Genomic DNA, 27,635 nt, shown 5'->3' on the forward strand with positions numbered 1-27,635 from the left:
CCCAGTCCGGCAATGTCTCGATTTTAAAATTCTCGTCCTTGTTTTCAAATCCCCTCCATGGCCTCGCCGCACCCCCCCTCCCCATCTCTGTAACCTCCTCCTGCCCTACAACCCCCCCCCCCGAGATATCTGCGCTCCTCTAATTCTGCCCTCCTGAGCATCCCTGATTATAATCGCTCCCCTCCATGGCCCTCGCCCTCCTCCCTATCTCTGTAACCCCCTCCCGCCCTACAACCCTCCGAGATCTCTGCGCTCCTCCAATTCCGGCCTCTCGCGCATCCCCCTGATTTCCATCGCTCCACCATTGGCGGCCGTGCCTTCAGCCGCCTGGGCCCCGAGCTCTGGAATTCCCTCCCTAAACCTCTCCGCCTCTCTCTCCTCCTTTAAGATGCTCCTTAAAACCGACCTCTTTGACCAAGCTTTTGGTCACCTGTCCTAATATCCCCTCATGTGGCTCGGTGTCGAATTTTCTCTGATTAACACTCCTGCGAAGCGTCCTGGGACGTTTTACTACATTAAAGGCACTGCATAAATACAAGTTGTTGTTACATGATGTCCACGCCTGCACTTTGCAACAGGGGTGAGCAGGAGTGGGGAATCCAGGCTGCATTTTCACTTCTGTTACCCGGGGACACTCAGGACAATTGGAGTTTCTCAAAAGGTGGCACAGACTGGGCTTGTATTCCCCTGAGTATAGTAGATTAAGGGGTGACCTAACGGAGGTGTTTTAGATGATTAAAGAAGTCGATCGGGTAGATCGAGAGAGAAACTATTTCCTCTGGTGGGGGGAGTCCAGAACAAGGGGGAGCGTCACCTTAAAATTAGAGCCAGGCCGTTCAGGGGTGATGTCGGGAAGCACTTCTTCACACAAAGGGGGGTGGAAATCTGGAACTCTCTCCCCCACAAAAAGCTGTTGAGGTTGAGGGGTCAATTGAAAATGTCAAAACTGAGATTGCTTCCGGTCGCCTGTCACTTTAATTCTCCGCTTCACTCCCGCTCTGACCTCTCTGTCTTCGGCCTCTTGCACTGTTCCAACGAAGCTCAACGTAAGCTCGAGGAACAGCACCTCATCTTGCGGTTCAGAGAAGGTTCACTCGGTTGATTCCGGAGATGAGGGGGTTGACGTACGAGGAAAGGTTGAGTAGGTTGGGCCTCTACTCATTGGAGTTCAGAAGAATGAGAGGCGATCTTATTGAAACATATAAGATTGTGAGGGGGCTTGATCGGGTGGATGCGGTGAGGATGTTTCCACTGATGGGTGAGACTAGAACTAGGGGGCATAATCTTAGAATAAGGGGCTGCTTCTTCAAAACTGAGATGAGGAGAAACTTCTTCACTCAGAGGGTAGTAAATCTGTGGAATTTGCTACCTCAGAGAGCTGTGGAAGCTGCGACATTAAATAGATTTAAAACGGAGATAGACAGTTTCCTAGCTGATAAGGGAATTAGGGGTTACGGGGAGCGGGCAGGGAAGTGGACGTGAGTCTAGGTTCGGATCAGCCGTATGGCCTACTCCTGCTCCTACTTCTTATGTTCTTATGTTATCTTTCGATTAGGGACTCAACATTGAGTTCAGCAATTTCAGATCATAACCACTGCCCCCATTTTTCAGGCTGTTTATGAGTCTGCCATCCCCATTTGCAACATTTTATCCCTCCTGCTTTCTACCCGAGCACAGAATGTTCCTTCAGTTCCTTCCTTCCCTCCCCCTTTCCCTGCCTCTGCGCCTGCTTAATATCTGTTACATCGCTAGCTTGTAGAAACAGAGAAACATAGAAACTAGGAGCAGGAGGAGGCCATTCGGCCCTTCGAGCCTGCTCCGCCATTCAACGAGATCATGGCTGATCATCCAAACCCTAGCACCCGGTCCCTACACCGACAGCCATCCCACCCAAGCCCTATCCCCATAACCCCACATATTTAATCCCCCCTAACACTAAGGGTCAATTTTTTTTTATCATGGCCAATCAACCTAACCCGCACATCTTTGGACTGTGGGAGGAAACCGGAGCACCCGGAGTAAACCCACGCAAACACGGGGAGAATGTGCAAACTCCACACAGACAGTCACCCGAGGCCGGATTTGAACCCGGGTCCCTGGCGCTGTGAGGCAACAGTGCTAACCACTATGCCACCGTGCTGCCCGTCTCCAGTTCTGATGAAGGGTCCCAGACCTGAAACGTTAACTCTTGTTTCTCTCTCCACGGATGCTGCCTGGCCTGCTGAGTGTTTCCCAGCATTTTCTGTTGTTATTTCGATAGATTTTTGGTTGGGTAAGGGTATCGAGGGTTAGGGAACCAAGGAGGGTGACAGAAATCGTGCCGTTTATGTAGAAAGGACTTATAAAATATACTGGGCGGCCTGCTGGTGGCGCTGTCCCGGGAGAGTATAAATACTCGGGCACGGGCCCAGCTTGCTCAGGACATTTTGTAAACAGGAACTAGTGAAGGACACAACTAGACTTCCATGTTGTGAAACAGTCGATTAAAGCCTTGTTTAATACTCTGACCAAGTGCCAAGTACAGGAAACTTTTTTTTATCCAGCACGGACGGGACCGACGTGGTGCCGGTTCATCAAAAATTCCGGAAAAACCGAACGCTAAAGTAAAAGATACGGAGCTGAGAGCTCCGTATAAAGCAACAAACCCTGTAGCTTCAGAACAATGGCCACAAGTTGCAAGTGTCTCTGTAGCTTAGCAACAGCTGCAGCCATACCCTTGCACAGCAACAAATGGAGGAAGGCAAGTAATAAAAGTTACCTGAACCTACTCCTGAATTTTGCCGGTTAACCGAGATTTCCAGTTATTTAGGTGCCGGTAAATCGAAAGTTTCCTGTAGTTTTCTTATGTCAGAGGGTAGATGGAGTTGAGATACAAATCAGCCGCGATCTGACTGAGTGGCGGGACAGGCTCCTACGTTCCTAACGTTTTGCCCCAGCTAACTCACGGACTTGGGATCGAGCCTGGGTCCCTTCCTCAGTCTTTATGGCTCTGCTACACCCTCTCAGCAATACACCGAGCTATTGGGCTACCATAGTGGAACGACCGACTGTCCGTGGGGAGGGGGGGGCCGGGCGCACGATCGTAGACCGGAGCTGTTGCCGCTGACTTTGTTACCTTTGCCGTTCCCAGACGGATCCCCCATTGAGCTGATCATCAACTCCCCGCTGGCCAGGCAGTGCGAGGTGTGCGGATTGGCCAGGTTACACTTCCAGAAAAGATCAGTCGGCTCGACAACCTGCGGGGAATGCAATAAAAAAAGGGGGTGATTTTTCTTCCAAAGGAAAGAAAGAAACGCATTTATTTATACATTGCTCTGCCAGGTCTCCGAAACATCCCGCCCGTTATGTTGAAGTGCAGTGATTGTCGTAGCTCAGTGGGTAGCACTCTCTCTCTCTCTCTCGCCTCTGACTCAGAAGGTTGTGGATTTGAGTCCCACACCTGAGACTTGAGCACAAAAATCTAGGCCGCACTGTCGGAGGGGCGGTACTGAGGGAGCGCCGCAATGTCGGAGGGGCAGTGCTGAGGGAGCGCCGCAATGTCGGAGGGGCAGTGCTGAGGGAGCGCCGCACTGTCGGAGGGGCGGTACTGAGGGAGCGCCGCACTGTCGGAGAGGCAGTACTGAGGGAGCGCCGCACTGTCGGAGGGGCGGTACTGAGGGAGCGCCGCACTGTCGGAGGGGCAGTGCTGAGGGAGCGCCGCACTGTCGGAGGGGCAGTACTGAGGGAGCGCCGCACTGTCGGAGGGGCAGTACTGAGGGAGCGCCGCACTGTCGGAGGGGCAGTACTGAGGGAGCGCCACACTGTCGGAGGGGCAGTGCTGAGGGAGCGCCGCACTGTCGGAGGGGCGGTACTGAGGGAGTGCCGCACTGTCGGAGGGGCAGTACTGAGGGAGCGCCGCACTGTCGGAGGGGCGGTACTGAGGGAGTGCCGCACTGTCGGAGGGGCAGTACTGAGGGAGCGCCGCACTGTCGGAGGGGCAGTACTGAGGGAGTGCCGCACTGTCGGAGGGGCAGTGCTGAGGGAGCGCCGCACAGTCGGAGGGGCAGTACTGAGGGAGCGTCGCACTGTCGGAGGTCCAGTACTGAGGGAGCGCCGCACTGTCGGAGGGGCAGTACTGAGGGAGCGCCGCACTGTCGGAGGGGCAGTACTGAGGGAGTGCCGCACTGTCGGAGAGGCAGTACTGAGGGAGCGCCGCACTGTCGGAGAGGCAGTACTGAGGGAGCGGCGCACTGTCGGAGGGGCAGTACTGAGGGAGCGCCGCACTGTCGGAGGGGCAGTGCTGAGGGAGCGCCGCACAGTCGGAGGGGCAGTACTGAGGGAGCGTCGCACTGTCGGAGGGGCAGTACTGAGGGAGCGTCGCACTGTCGGAGGGGCAGTACTGAGGGAGCGTCGCACTGTCGGAGGGGCAGTACTGAGGGAGCGTCCCACTGTCGGAGGGGCAGTACTGAGGGAGAGCCGCACTGTCGGAGGGGCAGTGCTGAGGGAGCGCCGCACAGTCGGAGGGGCAGTGCTGAGGGAGCGCCGCACAGTCGGAGGGGCAGTGCTGAGGGAGCACCGCACTGTCGGAGGGGCAGTACTGAGGGAGCGTCGCACTGTCGGAGGGGCAGTACTGAGGGAGCGCCGCACTGTCAGAGGGGCAGTGCTGAGGGAGCGCCGCACAGTCGGAGGGGCAGTGCTGAGGGAGCACCGCACTGTCGGAGGGGCAGTACTGAGGGAGCGTCGCACTGTCGGAGGGGCAGTACTGAGGGAGCACCGCACTGTCGGAGGGGCAGTACTGAGGGAGCGCCGCACTGTCGGAGGGGCAGTGCTGAGGGAGCGCCGCACAGTCGGAGGGGCAGTACTGAGGGAGCGTCGCACTGTCGGAGGGGCGGTACTGAGGGAACACCGCACTGTCGGAGGGGCAGTACTGAGGGAACGCCGCACTGTCGGAGGGGCAGTGCTGAGGGAGCGCCGCACAGTCGGAGGGGCAGTACTGAGGGAGTGTCGCACTGTCGGAGGGGCAGTACTGAGGGAGCGCCGCACTGTCGGAGGGGCTGTACTGAGGGAGCGCCGCACTGTTGGGGGGGCAGTACTGAGGGAGCGCCGCACTGTCGGAGGGGCAGTACTGAGGGAGCGCCGCACTGTCGGAGGGGCAGTACTGAGGGAGCGCCGCACTGTCAGAGGGGCAGTACTGAGGGAGCGCCGCACAGTCGGAGGGGCAGTACTGAGGGAGCGCCGCACTGTCGGAGGGGCAGTACTGAGGGAGCGCCGCACTGTCGGAGGGGCAGTACTGAGGGAACGCCGCACTGTCGGAGGGGCAGTGCTGAGGGAGCGCCGCACAGTCGGAGGGGCAGTACTGAGGGAGCGTCGCACTGTCGGAGGGGCAGTACTGAGGGAGCGCCGCACTGTCGGAGGGGCTGTACTGAGGGAGCGCCGCACTGTTGGGGGGGCAGTACTGAGGGAGCGCCGCACTGTCGGAGGGGCAGTACTGAGGGAGCGCCGCACTGTCGGAGGGGCAGTACTGAGGGAGCGCCGCACTGTCAGAGGGGCGGTACTGAGGGAGCGCCGCACAGTCGGAGGGGCAGTACTGAGGGAGCGCCGCACTGTCGGAGGGGCAGTACTGAGGGAGCGCCGCACTGTCGGAGGGGCAGTACTGAGGCAGCGCCGCACTGTCAGAGGGGCAGTACTGAGGGAGCGCCGCACTGTCGGAGGGGCAGTACTGAGGCAGCGCCGCACTGTCAGAGGGGCAGTACTGAGGGAGCGCCGCACAGTCGGAGGGGCAGTACTGAGGGAGCGCCGCACTGTCGGAGGGGCAGTACTGAGGGAGCGCCGCACTGTCGGAGGGGCAGTGCTGAGGGAGCGCCGCACTGTCGGAGGGGCAGTACTGAGGGAGCGCCGCACTGTCGGAGGGGCAGTACTGAGGGAGCGCTGCACTGTCGGAGGGGCGGTACTGAGGGAGCGCCGCACTGTCGGAGGGTCGGTACTGAGGGAGCGCCGCACTGTCGGAGGGGCAGTACTGAGGGAGCACTGCACTGTCGGAGGGACAGTACTGAGGCAGCGCCGCACTGTCGGAGGGGCAGTACTGAGGGAGCGTCGCACTGTCGGAGGGGCGGTACTGAGGGAGCGCCGCACTGTCGGAGCTGCAGTACTGAGGGAGCGCCGCACTGTCGGAGGGCCAGTACTGAGGGAGCGCCGCACTGTCGGAGGGGCGGTACTGAGGGAGCGCCGCACTGTCAGAGGGGCAGTACTGAGGCAGCGCCGCACTGTCAGAGGGGCAGTACTGTGGGAGCGCCGCACTGTCGGAGCTGCAGTACTGAGGGAGCGCCACACTGTCGGAGGGCCAGTACTGAGGGAGCGCCGCACTGTCGGTGGGGCGGTACTGAGGGAGCGCCGCACTGTCGGAGGGGCGGTACTGAGGGAGCGCCGCACTGTCGGAGGGGCGGTACTGAGGGAGCGCCGCACTGTCGGAGGGGCAGTACTGAGGGAGCGCCGCTCTGTCGGAGGGGCGGTACTGAGGGAGTGCCGCACTGTCGGAGGGGCAGTACTGAGGGAGCGCCGCACTGTCGGAGGGGCGGTACTGAGGGAGTGCCGCACTGTCGGAGGGGCAGTACTGAGGGAGCGCCGCACTGTCGGAGGGGCGGTACTGAGGGAGCGCCGCACTGTCGGAGGGGCGGTACTGAGGGAGCGCCGCACTGTCGGAGGGGCAGTACTGAGGGAGCGCCGCTCTGTCGGAGGGGCGGTACTGAGGGAGTGCCGCACTGTCGGAGGGGCGGTACTGAGGGAGCGCCGCACTGTCGGAGGGTCGGTACTGAGGGAGCGCCGCACTGTCGGAGGGGCAGTACTGAGGGAGCGCCGCACTGTTGGAGAGGCAGTACTGAGGGAGCGCCGCACTGTTGGAGGAGCAGTACTGAGGGAGCGCCGCACTGTCGGAGGGGCGGTACTGAGGGAGCGCCGCACTGTCGGAGGTGCCGTCTTTCGGATGAGACGTTAAACCGAGGCCCCGCCTGCTCTCTCAGGTGGATATAAAAGATCCCACGGCCACTATTGGAAGAAGAGCAGGGGGAGTTCTCCCCAGTGTCTTGGGGCCAATATTTATCCCTCAATAAACATCACTAAAAACAGATGATCTGGTCATTATCACTTTGCTGTTTGTGGGAGCTTGCTGTGCGCAAATTGTCTGCCGCCTTTCCTACATTACAACAGTGACCACACTTCAAAAAAAGTACTTAATTGGCTGTAAAGCGCTTTGGGACGTCCTGAGCTGGTGAAAGGCGCTATCGAAATGCAAGTCTTCCTTTCAATCATTAATGTCGGCAGGAAAAATCCACCCAAAAACGACAGCAATGATTAGCGAATCATCCAATACATACCTGTGTAAAACAGAATTCATTTTTTTGGTAATATCTCTCTCGTCCTCTCAGCGAAGCCCATTATATTTCAGACCTGCAATAGTGCAGTGTTCAAAAATAAACCTTTCATGCAGAACTCCTCAGAGACTAGGGAGCACGAATGGCAGAAGATACAGGCTGGAATAATTAAACTCCAATGAAAAGATTCTGGAAAGGGAACAATGAAACTAAAAGGGCCCTGTATCTCCTGAACAAGACCCCCGGTGTATCATAGAGCCCCTGTATCTCCTGAACAAGACCCAGGTGTATCATAGAGCCCCTGTATCTCCTGAACAAGACCCAGGTGTATCATAGAGCCCCTGTATCTCCTGAACAAGACCCCAGGTGTATCATAGAGCCCCTGTATCTCCTGAACAAGACCCCCGGTGTATCATAGAGCCCCTGTATCTCCTGAACAAGACCCAGGTGTATCATAGAGCCCCTGTATCTCCTGAACAAGACCCAGGTGTATCATAGAGCCCCTGTATCTCCTGAACAAGACCCCTGGTGTATCATAGAGCCCCTGTATCTCCTGAACAAGACCCCAGGTGTATCATAGAGCCCCTGTATCTCCTGAACAAGACCCCAGGTGTATCATAGAGCCCCTGTATCTCCTGAACAAGACCCCAGGTGTATCATAGAGCCCCTGTATCTCCTGAACAAGACCCCCGGTGTATGATAGAGCCCCTGTATCTCCTGAACAAGACCCCAGGTGTATCATAGAGCCCCTGTATCTCCTGAACGAGACCCTAGGTGTATCATAGAGCCCCTGTATCTCCTGAACTGGACCCCAGGTGTATCATAGAGCCCCTGTATCTCCTGAACGAGAGCCCTGGTGTATCATAGAGCCCCTGTATCTCCTGAACAAGACCCCCGGTGTATCATAGAGCCCCTGTATCTCCTGAACGAGACCCCTGGTGTATCATAGAGCCCCTGTATCTCCTGAACAAGACCCCAGGTGTATCATAGAGCCCATGTATCTCCTGAACAAGACCCCCGGTGTATCATAGAGCCCCTGTATCTCCTGAACTAGACCCCCGGTGTATCATAGAGCCCCTGTATCTCCTGAACAAGACCCCAGGTGTATCATAGAGCCCCTGTATCTCCTGAACAAGACCCCAGGTGTATCATAGAGCCCCTGTATCTCCTGAACTAGACCCCAGGTGTATCATAGAGCCCCTGTATCTCCTGAACAAGACCCCAGGTGTATCATAGAGCCCCTGTATCTACTGAACTAGACCCCAGGTGTATCATAGAGCCCCTGTATCTCCTGAACAAGACCCCAGGTGTATCATAGAGCCCCTGTATCTCCTGAACAAGACCCCCGGTGTATCATAGAGCCCCTGTATCTCCTGAACTAGACCCCAGGTGTATCATAGAGCTGTGGCGGTACCACCAGTTGTCCCTTACACATAGATATATATACATAATTCCCTTTAACTTACCTAACTATGTACTTAACTTACTTATGTATGTATAACTTACCTGTTGGGGCCGTTGCCCCTTTAACTTACCTGTTTGGCCGTTGCCCCTTTAAGAGGCGACCTAACGCGCTGACGTCACGCATCACGTGACGCATGCGCGCCGGCCGCTGGCCCGACTCGGTCTCCCAAAACGGCCGCCGGCACAGCCCGGCCAACCGCAACTTCGGCCGCATCGGCCAGCCGACGGGAGTGACGCGATCTCCCGCTCCTGCGGCAAGCACCGGCACAGCCTGGCTTCGCGACCTCAGCCTCAACGGCCAGCCTCCGTACCGGGGAGATGCACCGAAGCAACGGCGCAGGTCACGGGACCGCCTAAGCGCACGCGAACGTGCTGACATCACGACGCGGTCACGTGACGCCCAAAGCGCGGGAACACACAGCAGAGCGTGATGACGTCATCACGCTCTCCACAGTGCTCCTACAGTTAGTCTTCGTGGAGTCCCCGCTGGGACAAGACCTATATCACGGGTCTCCTACAGTCAGCCATCTTACCTGCCATCTTACCTGATGTAATTAGTCTGTTCCTGTAAATAAACAACTTGTTAATTGTTCGTCGAAGTCAAACTCTCTTATTTTAGTGGCGATCTACTCGAACCGCTACATTGGTGACCCAACGACGTGAGTACGGGAGCTCATCAATTCCAACGCTACAATTGGTGAACCCGTATCCGTGAACGATTTTCACGGTAGCAACGCGCACCTGAACCTCGTCTTCCCACAAGACGACCAACGCACAACCGACGAACAACCACGGAACAGCAACCGCCTCACTCCGCCAAAGACGACCCCGTCTTTGCAAACGTATTCGCAAGGTAAGCGCAGCCTGGAGCAGATCCTGTTTGACACGGACAAACCTCAACCGGACACCGTTCGTTTTTTTTTTGTGAGCAATTTTCACAAAAGAAGCACGCCATGGAAGCACCAGCCATTTTGCTGTCGCCACCGCAATCCAGGGAGCCACAGTCTCCCTCGTGCTTTATACCGGTAGAAGCCCCATTCGACGAGAACATCGATGCGGCGCAGACCACGCACTTGCTCACGGTCCCCGTACTCGTCTTTCCTACCGCCACACGGATCGTCCGCCTCTACGTCCACAGCGACAGCAAGTATAAATCTCTCCAAGCGCGGGGTACAGCATGTTCGGGCCTACAAGATCGGAGCGCGCACGAGGACCCATCCCTCACGAACCACGAGAACCCATCCCTCGTGAACACTGACAACTCCTTCTCCGCCGACGACGCACCAGCCCTTCAGCCTGCTGGTTGTGTTACCTACTACACGATTCGGCGTGAACAAAAAGCGTGCCGCCCTCCCGGCTGTTTTCTCCTAAATTTACAACAGTTACAAGTGTTGCCGCCCTCCAGGCAGAGTTAACCCCTCCTGAAAGCAACAACAACCTGGACCGTTGCCGCCCTATCTCCAGTTTTCCCTTTTAACAAATGCAAATGTCTATTGAAGCTGTATACATCGAGGACGGGTCCAACGGGCATCCTGCGGCCGCGATCAACACGTGGAAGTTGCTCTGATCACAGATCAACACAGCAACTCTTCACCCTCCGTTCTGTTAATGTCGTAGCATTATGGCACACACTGTTCTGTGCGTTCCAGCCTCCTGAAGGTTTCGCTCACCAGTCAACGGAGACATCGCCCGCATCCGCCCAATCTGCCCGTCACTCTGATAAGGCCTGCTGTTTCGCACGTCTCCACGGTCCTTCACCTGACGGATACATTTTATTCGCCACGACGTGCGTACGGATCTCCTCACGAGCAGTATCTTCATACCTCGCCTACCAAGCCGAGACAGCACGACCGCCGTGACCACCAGCTCGTCAGACCATCTCATCCGTGGACTTTCGTTAAAGCGAATTCTGGGGGGGCCCATGTGGCGGTACCACCAGTTGTCCCTTACATATAGATCCCTTATATATACATAATAATTCCCTTTAACTTACCTAACTATGTACTTAACTTACTTATGTATGTATAACTTACCTGTTGGGGCCGTTGCCCCTTTAACTTACCTGTTGGGCCATTGCCCCTTTAAGAGGCGACCTAACGCGCTGACGTCACGCATCACGTGACGCATGCACGCCGGCGGCCAGCCCGACTCGGTCTTCCATGACGGCCGCCGGCACAGCCCAGCCTACCGCAACTTCGGCCGCATCGGCCAGCCGACGGGAGCGACGCGATCTCCCGCTCCCGCGGCAAGCACCGGCACAGCCTGGCTTCGCGACCTCGGCCTCAATGGCCAGCCTCCGTACCGGGGAGATGCACCGAAGCAACGGCGCAGGTCACGGGACCGCCTAAGCGCACGCGAACGTGCTGACATCACGACGCGGTCACGTGACGCCCAAAGCGCGGGAACACACAGCAGAGCGTGATGACGTCATCACACTCTCCACAGTGCTCCTACAGTAAGTCTTCGTGGAGTCCCCGCTGGGACAAGACCGATATCATGGTGCTCCTACAGTCAGCCATCTTACCTGCCATCTTACCTGATGTAATTAGTCTGCTCCTGTAAATAAACAACTTGTTAATTGTTCGTCGAAGTCAAACTCTCTTATTTTAGTGGCGATCTACTCGAACCGCTACAGAGCCCCTGTATCTCCTGAACGAGACCCCAGGTGTATCATAGAGCCCCTGTATCTCCTGAACGAGACCCCAGGTGTATCATAGAGCCTCTGTATCTCCTGAACAAGATCCCCGGTGTATCATACAGCCCCTGTATCTCCTGAACAAGACCCCAGGTGTATCAGAGAGCCCCTGTATCTCCTGAACAAGACCCCAGGTGTATCATAGAGCCCCTGTATCTCCTGAACAAGACCCCAGGTGTATCATAGAGCCCCTGTATCTCCTGAACAAGACCCCAGGTGTATCATAGAGCCCCTGTATCTCCTGAACGAGGCCCCAGGTGTATCATAGAGCCCCTGTATCTCCTGAACAAGACCCCAGGTGTATCATAGAGCCCCTGTATCTCCTGAACAAGACCCCCGGTGTATCATAGAGCCACTGTATCTCCTGAACGAGACCCCAAGTGTATCATAGAGCCGCTGTATCTCCTGAACAAGACCCCAGGTGTATCATAGAGCCCCTGTATCTCCTGAACAAGACCCCAGGTGTATCATAGCGCCCCTGTATCTCCTGAACAAGACCCCAGGTGTATCGTAGAGCCCCTGTATCTCCTGAACAAGACCCCAGGTGTATCATAGAGCCCCAGTATCACCTGAACAAGACCCCAGGTGTATCATAGAGCCCCTGTATCTCCTGAACAAGACCCAGCTGTATCATAGAGCCCCTGTATCTCCTGAACAAGAACCAGCTGTATCATAGAGCCCCTGTAGCTCCTGAACAAGACCCCAGGTGTATCATAGAGCCCCTGTATCTCCTGAACAAGACCCCCGGTGTATCATAGAGCCCCTGTATCTCCTGAACAAGACCCCAGGTGTATCATAGAGCCCCTGTATCTCCTGAACAAGACCCAGGTGTATCATAGAGCCCCTGTATCTCCTGAACAAGACCGCAAGTGCATCCTAGAGCCCCTATATCTCCTGAACAAGACCCCCAGTGCATCATAGAGCCCCTGTATCTCGTGAACAGGATCCCTGGTGTATCATAGATCCCCTGTATCTCCTGAACAAGACCCCAGGTGTATCATAGAGCCCCTGTATCTCCTGAACAAGACCCCAGGTGTATCATAGAGCCCCTGTATCTCCTGAACAGGACCCCAGGTGTATCATAGAGCCTCTGTATCTCCTGAACAGGACCCCAGGTGTATCATAGAGCCCCTGCATCCCCTGAACAAGACCCTAGGTGTATCATAGAGCCCCTGTATCTCCTGAACGAGACCCCAGGTGTATCATAGAGCCCCTGTATCTCCTGAACAAGACCCCCGGTGAATCATAGAGGCCCTGTATCTCCTGAACGAGACCCCAGGTGTATCATAGAGCCCCTGTATCTCCTGAACGAGACCCCAGGTGTATCATAGAGCCCCTGTATCTGCTGAACAAGACCCAGGTGTATAATAGAGCCCCTGTATCTCCTGAACGAGACCCCAGTTGTATCATAGAGCCCCTGTATCTCCTGAAAAAGACCCCAGGTGCATCATAGAGCCCCTGTGTCTCCTGAACAAGACCCAGGTGTATCATAGAGCCCCTGTATCTCCTGAACGAGACCCCCGGTGTAACATAGAGCACCTGTATCTCCTGAACAAGACCCCAGGTGTATCATAGAGCCCCTGTATCTCCTGAACAAGACCCAGGTGTATCATAGAGCCCCTGTACCTCCTGAACAAGACCCCAGGTGTATCATAGAGCCGCTGTATCTCCTGAACGAGGCCCCAGGTGCATCATAGAGCCCCTGTATCTCCTGAACAAGACCCCCGGTGTATCATAGAGCCCCTGTATTTCCTGAACGGGACCCCAAGTGTATCATAGAGCCCCTGTATCTCCTGAACAAGACCCCAGGTGTATCATAGAGCCCCTGTATCTCCTGAACAAGAACCCAGGTGTATCATAGAGCCCCTGTATCTCCTGAACAAGAACCAGGTGTATCATAGAGCCCCTGTACCTCCTGAACAAGACCCCAGGTGTATCATAGAGCCCCTGTATCTCCTGAACAAGACCCCAGGTGTATCATAGAGCCCCTGTATCTCCTGAACAAGACCCAGGTGTATCATAGAGCCCCTGTATCTCCTGAACAAGACCCCAGGTGTATCATAGAGCCACTGTATCTCCTGAACAAGACACCAGGTGTATCATAGAGCCCCTGTATCTCCTGAACAAGACCCCAGGTGTATCATAGAGCCCCAGTATCTCCTGAACAAGACCCCAGGTGTATCATAGAGCCCCTGTATCTCCTGAACAAGACCCAGCTGTATCATAGAGCCCCTGTATCTCCTGAACAAGACACCAGGTGTATCATAGAGCCCCTGTATCTCCTGAACAAGACCCCAGGTGTATCATAGAGCCCCTGTATCTCCTGAACAAGACCCCCGGTGTATCATAGAGCCCCTGTATCTCCTGAACAAGACCCCAGGTTTATCATAGAGCCCCTGTATCTCCTGAACAAGACCAAGGTGTATCATAGAGCCCCTGTATCTCCTGAACAAGACCCCAAGTGCATCCTAGAGCCCCTATATCTCCTGAACAAGACCCCCAGTGTATCATAGAGCCCCTGTATCTCGTGAACAGGACCCCTGGTGTATCATAGAGCCCCTGTATCTCCTGAACAAGACCCCAGGTGTATCATAGAGCCCCTGTATCTCCTGAACAAGACCCCAGGTGTATCATAGAACCCCTGTATCTCCTGAACAGGACCCCAGGTGTATCATAGAGCCTCTGTATCTCCTGAATAGGACCCCAGGTGTATCATAGAGCCCCTGTATCCTCTGAACAAGACCCCAGGTGTATCATAGAGCCCCTGTATCTCCTGAACAAGACCCCAGGTGTATCATAGAGCCCCAGTATCTCCTGAACAAGACCCCAGGTGTATCATAGAGCCCCTGTATCTCCTGAACAAGACCCAGCTGTATCATAGAGCCCCTGTATCTCCTGAACAAGACCCCAGGTGTATCATAGAGCCCCTGTATCTCCTGAACAAGACCCCAGGTGTATCATAGAGCCCCTGTATCTCCTGAACAAGAACCCCGGTGTATCATAGAGCCCCTGTATCTCCTGAACAAGACCCCAGGTGTATCATAGAGCCCCTGTATCTCCTGAACAAGACCCAGGTGTATCATAGAGCCCCTGTATCTCCTGAACAAGACCCCAAGTGCATCCTAGAGCCCCTATATCTCCTGAACAAGACCCCCAGTGCATCATAGAGCCCCTGTATCTCGTGAACAGGATCCCTGGTGTATCATAGAGCCCCTGTATCTCCTGAACAAGACCCCAGGTGTATCATAGAGCCCCTGTATCTCCTGAACAAGACCCCAGGTGTATCATAGAGCCCCTGTATCTCCTGAACAGGACCCCAGGTGTATCATAGAGCCTCTGTATCTCCTGAACAGGACCCCAGGTGTATCATAGAGCCCCTGTATCCCCTGAACAAGACCCTAGGTGTATCATAGAGCCCCTGTATCTCCTGAACGAGACCCCAGGTGTATCATAGAGCCCCTGTATCTCCTGAACAAGACCCCCGGTGAATCATAGAGACCCTGTATCTCCTGAACGAGACCCCAGGTGTATCATAGAGCCCCTGTATCTCCTGAACGAGACCCCAGGTGTATCATAGAGCCCCTGTATCTCCTGAACAAGACCCAGGTGTATAATAGAGCCCCTGTATCTCCTGCACGAGACGCCAGTTGTATCATAGAGCCCCTGTATCTCCTGAAAAAGACCCCAGGTGCATCATAGAGCCCCTGTGTCTCCTGAACAAGACCCAGGTGTATCATAGAGCCCCTGTATCTCCTGAACGTGACCCCCGGTGTATCATAGAGCACCTGTATCTCCTGAACAAGACCCCAGGTGTATCATAGAGCCCCTGTATCTCCTGAACAAGACCCAGGTGTATCATAGAGCCCCTGTACCTCCTGAACAAGACCCCAGGTGTATCATAGAGTCGCTGTATCTCCTGAACGAGGCCCCAGGTGTATCATAGAGCCCCTGTATCTCCTGAACAAGACCCCAGGTGTATCATAGAGCCCCTGTATCTCCTGAACAAGACCCCCGGTGTATCATAGAGCCCCTGTATTTCCTGAACGGGACCCCAAGTGTATCATAGAGCCCCTGTATCTCCTGAACAAGACCCCAGGTGTATCATAGAGCCCCTGTATCTCCTGAACAAGACCCCAGGTGTATCATAGAGCCCCTGTATCTCCTGAACAAGATCCCAGGTGTATCATCGAGCCCCTGTATCTCCTGAACAAGACCCAGGTGTATCATAGAGCCCCTGTAGCTCCTGAACAAGACCCAGGTGTATCATAGAGCCCCTGTACCTCCTGAACAAGACCCCAGGGGTATCATAGAGCCCCTGTATCTCCTGAACAAGACCCCAGGTGTATCATAGAGCCCCTGTATCTCCTGAACAAGACCCAGGTGTATCATAGAGCCCCTGTATCTCCTGAACAAGACCCAGGTGTATCATAGAGCCCCTGTATCTCCTGAACAAGACCCCAGGTGTATCATAGAGCCCCTGTATCTCCTGAACAAGACCCCAGGTATATCATAGAGCCCCTGTATCTCCTGAACAAGAACCCAGGTGTATCATAGAGCCACTGTATCTCCTGAACAAGACCCCAGGTGTATCATAGAGCCCCTGTATCTCCTGAACAAGACCCCAGGTGTATCATAGAGCCCCAGTATCTCCTGAACAAGACCCCAGGTGTATCATAGAGCCCCTGTATCTCCTGAACAAGACCCAGCTGTATCATAGAGCCCCTGTATCTCCTGAACAAGACCCCAGGTGTATCATAGAGCCCCTGTATCTCCTGCACAAGACCCCAGGTGTATCATAGAGCCCCTGTATCTCCTGAACAAGACCCCCGGTGTATCATAGAGCCCCTGTATCTCCTGAACAAGACCCCAGGTGTATCATAGAGCCCCTGTATCTCCTGAACAAGACCAAGGTGTATCATGGAGCCCCTGTATCTCCTGAACAAGACCCCAAGTGCATCCTAGAGCCCCTATATCTCCTGAACAAGACCCCCAGTGTATCATAGAGCCCCTGTATCTCGTGAACAGGACCCCTGGTGTATCATAGATCCCCTATATCTCCTGAACAAGACCCCAGGTGTATCATAGAGCCCCTGTATCTCCTGAACAAGACCCCAGGTGTATCATAGAGCCCCTGTATCTCCTGAACAAGACCCCAGGTGTATCATAGAGCCCCTATATCTCCTGAACAAGACCCCAGGTGTATCATAGAGCCCCTGTATCTCCTGAACAAGACCCCAGGTGTATCATAGAGCCCCTGTATCTCCTGAACAAGACCCCCGGTGTATCATAGAGCCCCTGTATCTCCTGAACAAGACCCCAGGTGTATCATAGAGCCCCTGTATCTCCTGAACAAGACCCAGGTGTATCATAGAGCCCCTGTATCTCCTGAACTAGACCCCAGGTGTATCATAGAGCCCCTGTATCTCCTGAACAAGACCCCAGGTGTATCAAGGAGCCCCTGTATCTCCTGAACTAGACCCCAGGTGTATCATAGAGCCCCTGTATCTCCTGAACAAGACCCCAGGTGTATCATAGAGCCCCTGTATCTCCTGAACAAGACCCCCGGTGTATCATAGAGCCCCTGTATCTCCTGAACTGGACCCCAGGTGTATCATAGAGCTGTGGCGGTACCACCAGTTGTCCCTTACATATAGATATATATACATAATTCCCTTTAACTTACCTAACTATGTACTTAACTTACTTATGTATGTATAACTTACCTGTTGGGGCCGTTGCCCCTTTAACTTACCTGTTGGGCCATTGCCCCTTTAAGAGGCGACCTAACGCGCTGACGTCACGCATCACGTGACGCATGCGCGCCGGCCGCCGGCCCGACTCGGTCTCCCAAGACGGCCGCTGGCACAGCCCGGCCAACCGCAGCTTCGGCCGCATCGGCCAGCCGACGGGAGTGACGCGATCTCCCGCTCCCGCGGCAAGCACCGGCACAGCCTGGCTTCGCGACCTCGGCCTCAACGGCCAGCCTCCGTACCGGGGAGATGCACCGAAGCAACGGTGCAGGTCACGGGACCGCCTAAGCGCACGCGAACGTGCTGACATCACGACGCGGTCACGTGACGCCCAAAGCGCGGGAACACACAGCAGAGCGTGATGACGTCATCACGCTCTCCACAGTGCTCCTACAGTTAGTCTTCGTGGAGTCCCCGCTGGGGCAAGACCTATATCACGGGTCTCCTACAGTCAGCCATCTTACCTGCCATCTTACCTGATGTAATTAGTCTGCTCCTGTAAATAAACAACTTGTTAATTGTTCGTCGAAGTCAAACTCTCTTATTTTAGTGGCGATCTACTCGAACCGCTACATTGGTGACCCAACGACGTGAGTACGGGAGCTCATCAATTCCAACGCTACAATTGGTGAACCCGTATCCGTGAACGATTTTCACGGTAGCAACGCGCACCTGAACCTCGTCTTCCCACAAGACGACCAACACACAACCGACGAACAACCACGGAACCGCAACCGCCTCACTCCGCCAAAGACGACCCCGTCTTTGCAAACGTATTCGCAAGGTAAGCGCAGCCTGGAGCAGATCCTGTTTGACACGGACAAACCTCAACCGGACACCGTTCGTTTTTTTTTTGTGAGCAATTTTCACAAAAGAAGCACGCCATGGAAGCACCAGCCATTTTGCTGTCGCCACCGCAATCCAGGGAGCCACAGTCTCCCTCGTGCTTTATACCGGTAGAAGCCCCATTCGACGAGAACATCGATGCGGCGCAGACCACGCACTTGCTCACGGTCCCCGTACTCGTCTTTCCTACCGCCACACGGATCGTCCGCCTCTACGTCCACAGCGACAGCAAGTATAAATCTCTCCAAGCGCGGGGTACAGCATGTTCGGGCCTACAAGATCGGAGCGCGCACGAGGACCCATCCCTCACGAACCATGAGAACCCATCCCTCGTGAACACTGACGACTCCTTCTCCGCCGACGATGCACCAGCCCTTCAGCCTGCTGGTTGTGTTACCTACTACACGATTCGGCGTGAACAAAAAGCGTGCCGCCCTCCCGGCTGTTTTCTCCTAAATTTACAACAGTTACAAGTGTTGCCGCCCTCCAGGCAGAGTTAACCCCTCCTGAAAGCAACAACAACCTGGACCGTTGCCGCCCTATCTCCAGTTTTCCCTTTTAACAAATGCAAATGTCTATTGAAGCTGTATACATCGAGGACGGGTCCAACGGGCATCCTGCGGCCGCGATCAACACGTGGAAGTTGCTCTGATCACAGATCAACACAGCAACTCTTCACCCTCCGTTCTGTTAATGTCGTAGCATTATGGCACACACTGTTCTGTGCGTTCCAGCCTCCTGAAGGTTTCGCTCACCAGTCAACGGAGACATCGCCCGCATCCGCCCAATCTGCCCGTCACTCTGATAAGGCCTGCTGTTTCGCACGTCTCCACGGTCCTTCACCTGACGGATACATTTTATTCGCCACGACGTGCGTACGGATCTCCTCACGAGCAGTATCTTCATACCTCGCCTACCAAGCCGAGACAGCACGACCGCCGTGACCACCAGCTCGTCAGACCATCTCATCCGTGGACTTTCGTTAAAGCGAATTCTGGGGGGGCCCATGTGGCGGTACCACCAGTTGTCCCTTACATATAGATCCCTTATATATACATAATAATTCCCTTTAACTTACCTAACTATGTACTTAACTTACTTATGTATGTATAACTTACCTGTTGGGGCCGTTGCCCCTTTAACTTACCTGTTGGGCCATTGCCCCTTTAAGAGGCGACCTAACGCGCTGACGTCACGCATCACGTGACGCATGCACGCCGGCGGCCAGCCCGACTCGGTCTTCCATGACGGCCACCGGCACAGCCCGGCCTACCGCAACTTCGGCCGCATCGGCCAGCCGACGGGAGCGACGCGATCTCCCGCTCCCGCGGCAAGCACCGGCACAGCCTGGCTTCGCGACCTCGGCCTCAACGGCCAGCCTCCGTACCGGGGAGATGCACCGAAGCAACGGCGCAGGTCACGGGACCGCCTAAGCGCACGCGAACGTGCTGACATCACGACGCGGTCACGTGACACCCAAAGCGCGGGAACACACAGCAGAGCGTGATGACGTCATCACACTCTCCACAGTGCTCCTACAGTTAGTCTTCGTGGAGTCCCCGCTGGGACAAGACCTATATCATGGTGCTCCTACAGTCAGCCATCTTACCTGCCATCTTACCTGATGTAATTAGTCTGCTCCTGTAAATAAACAACTTGTTAATTGTTCGTCGAAGTCAAACTCTCTTATTTTAGTGGCGATCTACTCGAACCACTACAGAGCCCCTGTATCTCCTGAACGAGACCCCAGGTGTATCATAGAGCCCCTGTATCTCCTGAACGAGACCCCAGGTGTATCATAGGGCCTCTGTATCTCCTGAACGAGACCCCAGGTGTATCATAGAGCCCCTGTATCTCCTGAACGAGACCCCAGGTGTATCATAGAGCCCCTGTATCTCCTGAACGAGACCCCAGGTGTATCATAGAGCCCCTGTATCTCCTGAACGAGACCCCAGGTGTATCATAGAGCCCCTGTATCTCCTGAACGAGACCCCAGGTGTATCATAGAGCCTCTGTATCTCCTGAACAAGATCCCCGGTGTATCATAGAGCCCCTGTATCTCCTGAATAAGACCCCAGGTGTATCATAGAGCCCCTGTATCTCCTGAACAAGACCCTAGGTGTATCATAGAGCACCTGTATCTCCTGAACAAGACCCCAGGTGTATCATAGAGCCCCTGTATCTCCTGAACGAGGCCCCAGGTGTATCATAGAGCCCCTGTATCTCCTGAACAAGACCCCAGGTGTATCATAGAGCCCCTGTATCTCCTGAACAAGACCCCCGGTGTATCATAGAGCCCCTGTATCTCCTGAACGAGACCCCAAGTGTATCATAGAGCCCCTGTATCTCCTGAACAAGACCCCAGGTGTATCATAGAGCCCCTGTATCTCCTGAACAAGACCCCAGGTGTATCATAGCGCCCCTGTATCTCCTGAACAAGACCCCAGGTGTATCATAGAGCCCCTCTATCTCCTGAACAAGACCCCAGGTGTATCATAGAGCCCCTGTATCTCCTGAACAAGACCCAGGTGTATCATAGAGCCCCTGTATCTCCTGAACGAGACCCCCGGTGTATCATAGAGCACCTGTATCTCCTGAACAAGACCCCAGGTGTATCATAGAGCCCCTGTATCTCCTGAACAAGACCCAGGTGTATCATAGAGCCCCTCTACCTCCTGAACAAGACCCCAGGTGTATCATAGAGCCGCTGTATCTCCTGAACGAGGCCCCAGGTGTATCATAGAGCCCCTGTATCTCCTGAACAAGACCCCAGGTGTATCATAGAGCCCCTGTATCTCCTGAACAAGACCCCCGGTGTATCATAGAGCCCCTGTATCTCCTGAACGGGACCCCAAGTGTATCATAGAGCCCCTGTATCTCCTGAACAAGACCCCAGGTGTATCATAGAGCCCCTGTATCTCCTGAAAAAGACCCCAGGTGTATCATAGAGCCCCTGTATTTCCTGAACAAGACCCCAGGTGTATCATAGAGCCCCTGTATCTCCTGAACAAGATCCCAGGTGTATCATGGAGCCCCTGTATCTCCTGAACAAGACCCAGGTGTATCATAGAGCCCCTGTATCTCCTGAACAAGACCCAGGTGTATCATAGAGCCCCTGTACCTCCTGAACAAGACCCCAGGTGTATCATAGAGCCCCTGTATCTCCTGAACAAGACCCCAGGTGTATCATAGAGCCCCTGTATCTCCTGAACAAGACCCAGGTGTATCATAGAGCCCCTGTATCTCCTGAACAAGACCCAGGTGTATCATAGAGCCCCTGTATCTCCTGAACAAGACCCCAGGTGTATCATAGAGCCCCTGTATCTCCTGAACAAGACCCCAGGTATATCATAGAGCCCCTGCATCTCCTGAACAAGACCCCAGGTGTATCATAGAGCCACTGTATCTCCTGAACAAGAACCCAGGTGTATCATAGAGCCCCTGTATCTCCTGAACAGGACCCCTGGTGTATCATAGAGCCCCTGTATCTCCTGAACAAGACCCTAGGTGTATCATAGAGCCCCTGTATCTCCTGAACAAGACCCCCGGTGTATCATAGAACCCCTGTATCTCCTGAACAAGACCCAGGTGTATCATAGAGCCCCTGTATCTCCTGAACAAGACCCCTGGTGTATCATAGAGCCCCTGTATCTCCTGAACAAGACCCCAGGTGTATCATAGAGCCCCTGTATCTCCTGAACAAGACCCCCGGTGTATCATAGAGCCCCTGTATCTCCTGAACGAGACCCCAGGTGTATCATAGAGCCCCTGTATCTCCTGAACAAGACACAGGTGTATCATAGAGCCCCTGTATCTCCTGAACAAGACCCCCGGTGTATCATAGAGCCCCTGTATCTCCTGAACAAGACCCCAGGTGTATCATAGAGCCCCTGTATCTCCTGAACAAGACCCCAGGTGTATCATAGAGCCCCTGTATCTCCTGAACAAGACCCCAGGTGTATCATAGAGCCCCTGTATCTCCTGAACAAGACCCAGGTGTATCATACAGCCCCTGTATCTCCTGAACGAGACCCCAGGTGTATCATAGAGCCCCTGTACCTCCTGAACAAGACCCCAGGTATATCATAGAGCCCCTGCATCTCCTGAACAAGACCCCAGGTGTATCATAGAGCCACTGTATCTCCTGAACAAGAACCCAGGTGTATCATAGAGCCCCTGTATCTCCTGAACAGGACCCCTGGTGTATCATAGAGCCCCTGTATCTCCTGAACAAGACCCTAGGTGTATCATAGAGCCCCTGTATCTCCTGAACAAGACCCCCGGTGTATCATAGAGCCCCTGTATCTCCTGAACAAGACCCCAGGTGTATCATAGAACTCCTGTATCTCCTGAACAAGACCCAGGTGTATCATAGAGCCCCTGTATCTCCTGAACAAGACCCCTGGTGTATCATAGAGCCCCTGTATCTCCTGAACAAGACCCCAGGTGTATCATAGAGCCCCTGTATCTCCTGAACAAGACCCCCGGTGTATCATAGAGCCCCTGTATCTCCTGAACGAGACCCCAGGTGTATCATAGAGCCCCTGTATCTCCTGAACAAGACACAGGTGTATCATAGAGCCCCTGTATCTCCTGAACAAGACCCCCGGTGTATCATAGAGCCCCTGTATCTCCTGAACAAGACCCCAGGTGTATCATAGAGCCCCTGTATCTCCTGAACAAGACCCCAGGTGTATCATAGAGCCCCTGTATCTCCTGAACAAGACCCCAGGTGTATCATAGAGCCCCTGTATCTCCTGAACAAGACCCAGGTGTATCATACAGCCCCTGTATCTCCTGAACGAGACCCCAGGTGTATCATAGAGCCCCTGTACCTCCTGAACAAGACCCAGGTGTATCATAGAGCCCCTGTATCTCCTGAACAAGACCCCAGGTGTATCATAGAGCCCCTGTATCTCCTGAACGAGACCCCCGGTGTATCATAAACCCCTGTATCTCCTGAACAAGACCCCAGGTGTATCATAGTGCCCCTGTATCTCCTGAACAAGACCCAGGTGTATCATAGAGCCCCTGTATCTCCTGAACAAGACCCCAGGTGTATCATAGAGCCGCTGTATCTCCTGAACAAGACCCAGGTGTATCATAGAGCCCCTGTATCTCCTGAACAAGACCCCAGGTGTATCATAGAGCCCCTGTATCTCCTGAACAAGACCCAGGTGTATCATAGAGCCCCTGTATCTCCTGAACAAGACCCAGGTGTATCATAGAGCCCCTGTATCTCCTGAACAAGACCCCAGGTATATCATAGAGTTCCTGTATCTCCTGAACAAGACCCCAGGTATATCATAGAGCCCCTGTACCTCCTGAACAAGACCCCAGGTGTATCATAGAGCCCCTGTATCTCCTGAACGAGACCCCCGGTGTATCATGGAGTTCCTGTATCTCCTGAACGAGACCCCAGGTATATCATAGAGCCCCTGTACCTCCTGAACAAGACCCCTGGTGTATCATAGAGCCCCTGTATCTCCTGAACAAGACCCCAGGTGTATCATAGAGCCCCTGTATCTCCTGAACAAGACCCAGGTGTATCATAGAACCCCTGTATCTCCTGAACAAGACCCCAGGTGTATCATAGAGCCCCTGTATCTCCTGAACAAGACCCCCGGTGTATCATAGAGCCCCTGTATCTCCTGAACAAGACCCCAGGTGTATCATAGAGCCCCTGTATCTCCTGAACAAGACCCAGGTGTATCATAGAGCCCCTGTATCTCATGAGCAAGACCCAGGTGTATCATAGAGCCCCTGTATCTCCTGAACAAGACCCCAGGTGTATCATAGAGCCCCTGTATCTCCTGAACAAGACCCCGGTGTATCATAGAGCCCCTGTATCTCCTGAGCAAGACCCAGGTGTATCATAGAGCCCCTGTACCTCCTGAACAAGACCCTAGGTGTATCATAGAGCTCCTGTAACTCCTGAACAAGACCCCAGGTGTGTCATAGAGCCCCTGTATCTCCTGAACGAGACCCCAGGTGTATCATAGAGCCCCTGTATCTCCTGAACGAGACCCCAGGTGTATCATAGAGCCCCTGTATCTCCTGAACGAGACCCCTGGTGTATCATAGAGCCCCTTTATCTCCTGAACAAGACCCCCAGGTGTATCATAGAGCCCCTGTATCTCCTGAACAAGACCCCAGGTGTATCATAGAGCCCCTGTATCTCCTGAACAAGACCCCCGGTGTATCATAGAGCCCCTGTATCTCCTGAATGAGATGCCAGGTGTATCATAGAGCTCCTGTGCTACATAGTATTTACAGCACAGAAACAGGCCATTCGGCCCCACTGCTCCATACCGGTGTTTCTGCTCCACACGAGCCTCCTCCCACCCCTCTTCATCTCACCCCATCACCATATCCTTCTATTCCTTTCTCCCTCATGTACTTCTCCAGCTTCCCCTTAATTGCATCGATGCTCTTCGCCTCAACCACTCCCTGTGGTAGCGAGTTCCACATTCTCACCACTCTCTGGGTAAAGAAGTTTCTCCTCAATTCCCGATTGTATTTATTGGTGACTATCTTACATCGATGGCCCCTAGTTCTGGTCTCCCCCACAAGTGGAAATATCTTCTCTTACATCTACCCTATCGAAACCCCTTCATTATCCGAAAGGCCATACGGCCTGAAGGAGACAGAGTGGTGACTGCTGTGCTGAAAGAGTGGAGGTGGTTGAGGTGTAGAACCGAAAGCAATCACCTTATGCATTCTAGGAGCCCGGGCATCCGTCCCAACGTCAACCACGTAAATTCTGGACGAGATCAGGGATGGCAAGATCAGCCGGTTCCGCGTTTTGGACGCGTCTCCATAGCAACTGCTGCAAGCATTCCACCCAGAGTGATGGAGCTCGTCTTTCACGTTGGGCATCGGCAGGCGATGAATAACCTGGAGAAAGCAAGACATACTCACGGTGATTTGTAGATTCTGAGTTTAGATTTCTCAGCCTCGTGTTCCAATCCCCTCCAAGGCCTCCTCGCCGCCACCCGCCCCCTCTGTAACCTCCTCCAGCCCCACAACCCTCCGAGATCTCCGCTCTCCTCCAATTCTGGCCTCTCGCACATCCCCGCACCCACCCCCCCCCCCCCGCGATTTCCATCGCGCCAGCATTGGCGGCTGTTATGAATCTTATGATCCATGAAGAAAGACTCATGAAATAACACTGGACAGCCAGCTGGTGGCGCCGTCCAAGGAGTATAAATACTCGGGCGTGGGCCCAGCTTGCCCAGGACATTTTGTAAGACAGGAACTAGTGAAGTACAACTAGACCTCCATGTTTTGAAACAAGTTGATTAAAGCCTTGCTTTATACTCAATCCAAGGGCACAGTGGCCGTGCCTTCAGCTGCCTGGGCCCCGAGCTCTGGAATTCCCTCCCTAAACCTCTCCGCCTCTCTCTTTCCTCCTTTAAGCTGCTCCTTAAAACCGACCTTTGACCAAGCTTTTGGTCGCCTGTCCTGCTATCTCCTTATGTGGCTCATGTCCAATTTTGTTTGATAATCGCTCCTGCGACGCGCCGTGGGATGTTTTATTGCATTGAAGGCCCAATATAAATGCAAATTGTTGTCTGAAAACAAAGAGCATTTCAGGTCACTTTGTGTATGTGGCTATCAAGTTAATGTTGAGAATGGAACACTGTCCCACTTTTTATTTGTTTTCTACACCCAGTGTCAGCAACAAACACTTCCACCACAGCCCAGGTTAGATACAGAGTAAAGCTCCCTCTACACTGTCCCATCAAGCACTCCCAGGGCAGGTACAGCACGGGTTAGATACAGAGTAAAGCTCCCTCTACACTGTCCCCATTAATCACTCCCAGGACAGGTACAGCATGGGTTAGATACAGAGTAAAGCTCCCCCTACACTGTCCCATCAAACACTACCAGGGCAGGTACACCACGGGTTAGATACAGAGTAAAGCTCCCTCTACACTGTCCCCATTAAGCACTCCCAGGGCAGGTACAGCACGGGTTAGATACAGAGTAAAGCTCCCTCTACACTGTCCCCATTAATCACTCCCAGGACAGGTACAGCATGGGTTAGATACAGAGTAAAGCTCCCTCTACACTGTCCCATCAAACACTACCAGGGCAGGTACACCACGGGTTAGATACAGAGTAAAACTCCCTCTACACTGTCCCATCAAACACTCCCAGGGCAGGTACAGCACGGGGTTAGATACAGAGTAAAGCTCCCTCTACACTGTCCCATCAAACACTCCCAGGGCAGGTACAGCACGGGTTAGATACAGAGTAAAGCTCCCTCTACACATTCCCATCAAGCACTCCCAGGGCAGGTACAGCACGGGTTAGATACAGAGTATACCTCCCTCTACACTGTCCCATCAAACACTCCCAGGGTAGGTACAGCATGGGTTAGATACCGAGTAAAGCTCCCTCTACACTGTCCCATCAAACACTCCCAGGGCAGGTACAGCACGGGGTTAGATACAGAGTAAAGCTCCCTCTACACTGCCCCATCAAACAATCCCAGGGAAGGTACAGCACGGGTTAGATACAGAGTAAAGCTCCCTCTACACTGTCCCATCAAACAATCCCAGGGCAGGTACAACACGGGGTTAGATACAGAGTAAATCTCCCTCTACACTGCCCCATCAAACAATCCCAGGGCAGGTACAGCACGGGTTAGATACAGAGCAAAGCTCCCTCTACACTGTCCCATCAAACACTCCCAGGGCAGGTACAGCACAGGTTAGATACAGAGCAAAGCTCCCTCTACACTGTCCCATCAAACAATCCCAGGGCAGGTACAGCACGGATTAGATACAGAGTAAAGCTCCCTCTACACTGCCCCATCAAACACTCCCAGGGCAGGTACAGCACGGGTTAGATACAGAGTAAAGCTCCCTCTACACTGTCCCATCAAATACTCCCAGGGCAGGTACAGCACGGGTTAGATACAGAGTAAAGCTCCCTCTACACTGTCCCAACCAACACTCCCAGGGCAGGTACAGCACGGGTTAGATACAGAGTAAAGCTCCCTCTACACTGTCCCATCAAACAATCCCGGGGGCAGGTACAGCACGGGTTAGGTACAGAGTAAAGCTCCCTCTACACTGTCCCATCAAACAATCGTGGGGCAGGTACAGCACGGGTTAGATACAGAGTAAAGCTCCCTCTACACTGTCCCATCAAACACTCCCAGGGCAGGTACAGCACGGGTTAGATACAGAGTAAAGCTCCCTCTACACTGTCCCATCAAACACTCCCAGGGCAGGTACAGCACGGGTTAGATACAGAGTAAAGCTCCCTCTACACTGTCCCATCAAACAATCGCGGGGCAGGTACAGCACGGGTTAGATACAGGGTAAAGCTCCCTCTACACTGTCCCATCAAACACTCCCAGGGCAGGTACAGCACGGGTTAGATACAGAGTAAAGCTCCCTCTACACTGTCCCATCAAACAATCGCGGGGCAGGTACAGCACGGGTTAGATACAGAGTAAAGCTCCAACAACATGCATTAACCTAGTCTTAGAAGAGTGCCCCTACAGGGTCAGGATCTGCT

General features: G+C 54.1%; 1 protein-coding gene across 1 annotated transcript in view; it reads right to left on the minus strand.

Annotated features, from left to right (window-relative positions):
- Positions 1 to 27,635, minus strand: part of selenbp1 (selenium binding protein 1) — a 75,299-nt gene that overhangs the window by 22,058 nt on the left and 25,606 nt on the right. Inside the window, exons 4-5 of the mRNA XM_085978650.1 lie at positions 24,813 to 24,998; positions 3,116 to 3,236 (exon numbers count right to left, since the gene is read on the minus strand). Of these exons, the coding sequence (XP_085834776.1) occupies positions 3,116 to 3,236; positions 24,813 to 24,998 (307 nt within the window). The remainder of the gene's footprint in view (positions 1 to 3,115; positions 3,237 to 24,812; positions 24,999 to 27,635) is intronic.

The sequence above is a fragment of the Somniosus microcephalus genome, unplaced genomic scaffold (genome assembly GCF_052327205.1).
Source record: "Somniosus microcephalus isolate GS21.2 unplaced genomic scaffold, FLI_Smic_1.0 unresolved_chr7, whole genome shotgun sequence".
NCBI classification, from domain to species: Eukaryota; Metazoa; Chordata; class Chondrichthyes; order Squaliformes; family Somniosidae; genus Somniosus; species Somniosus microcephalus.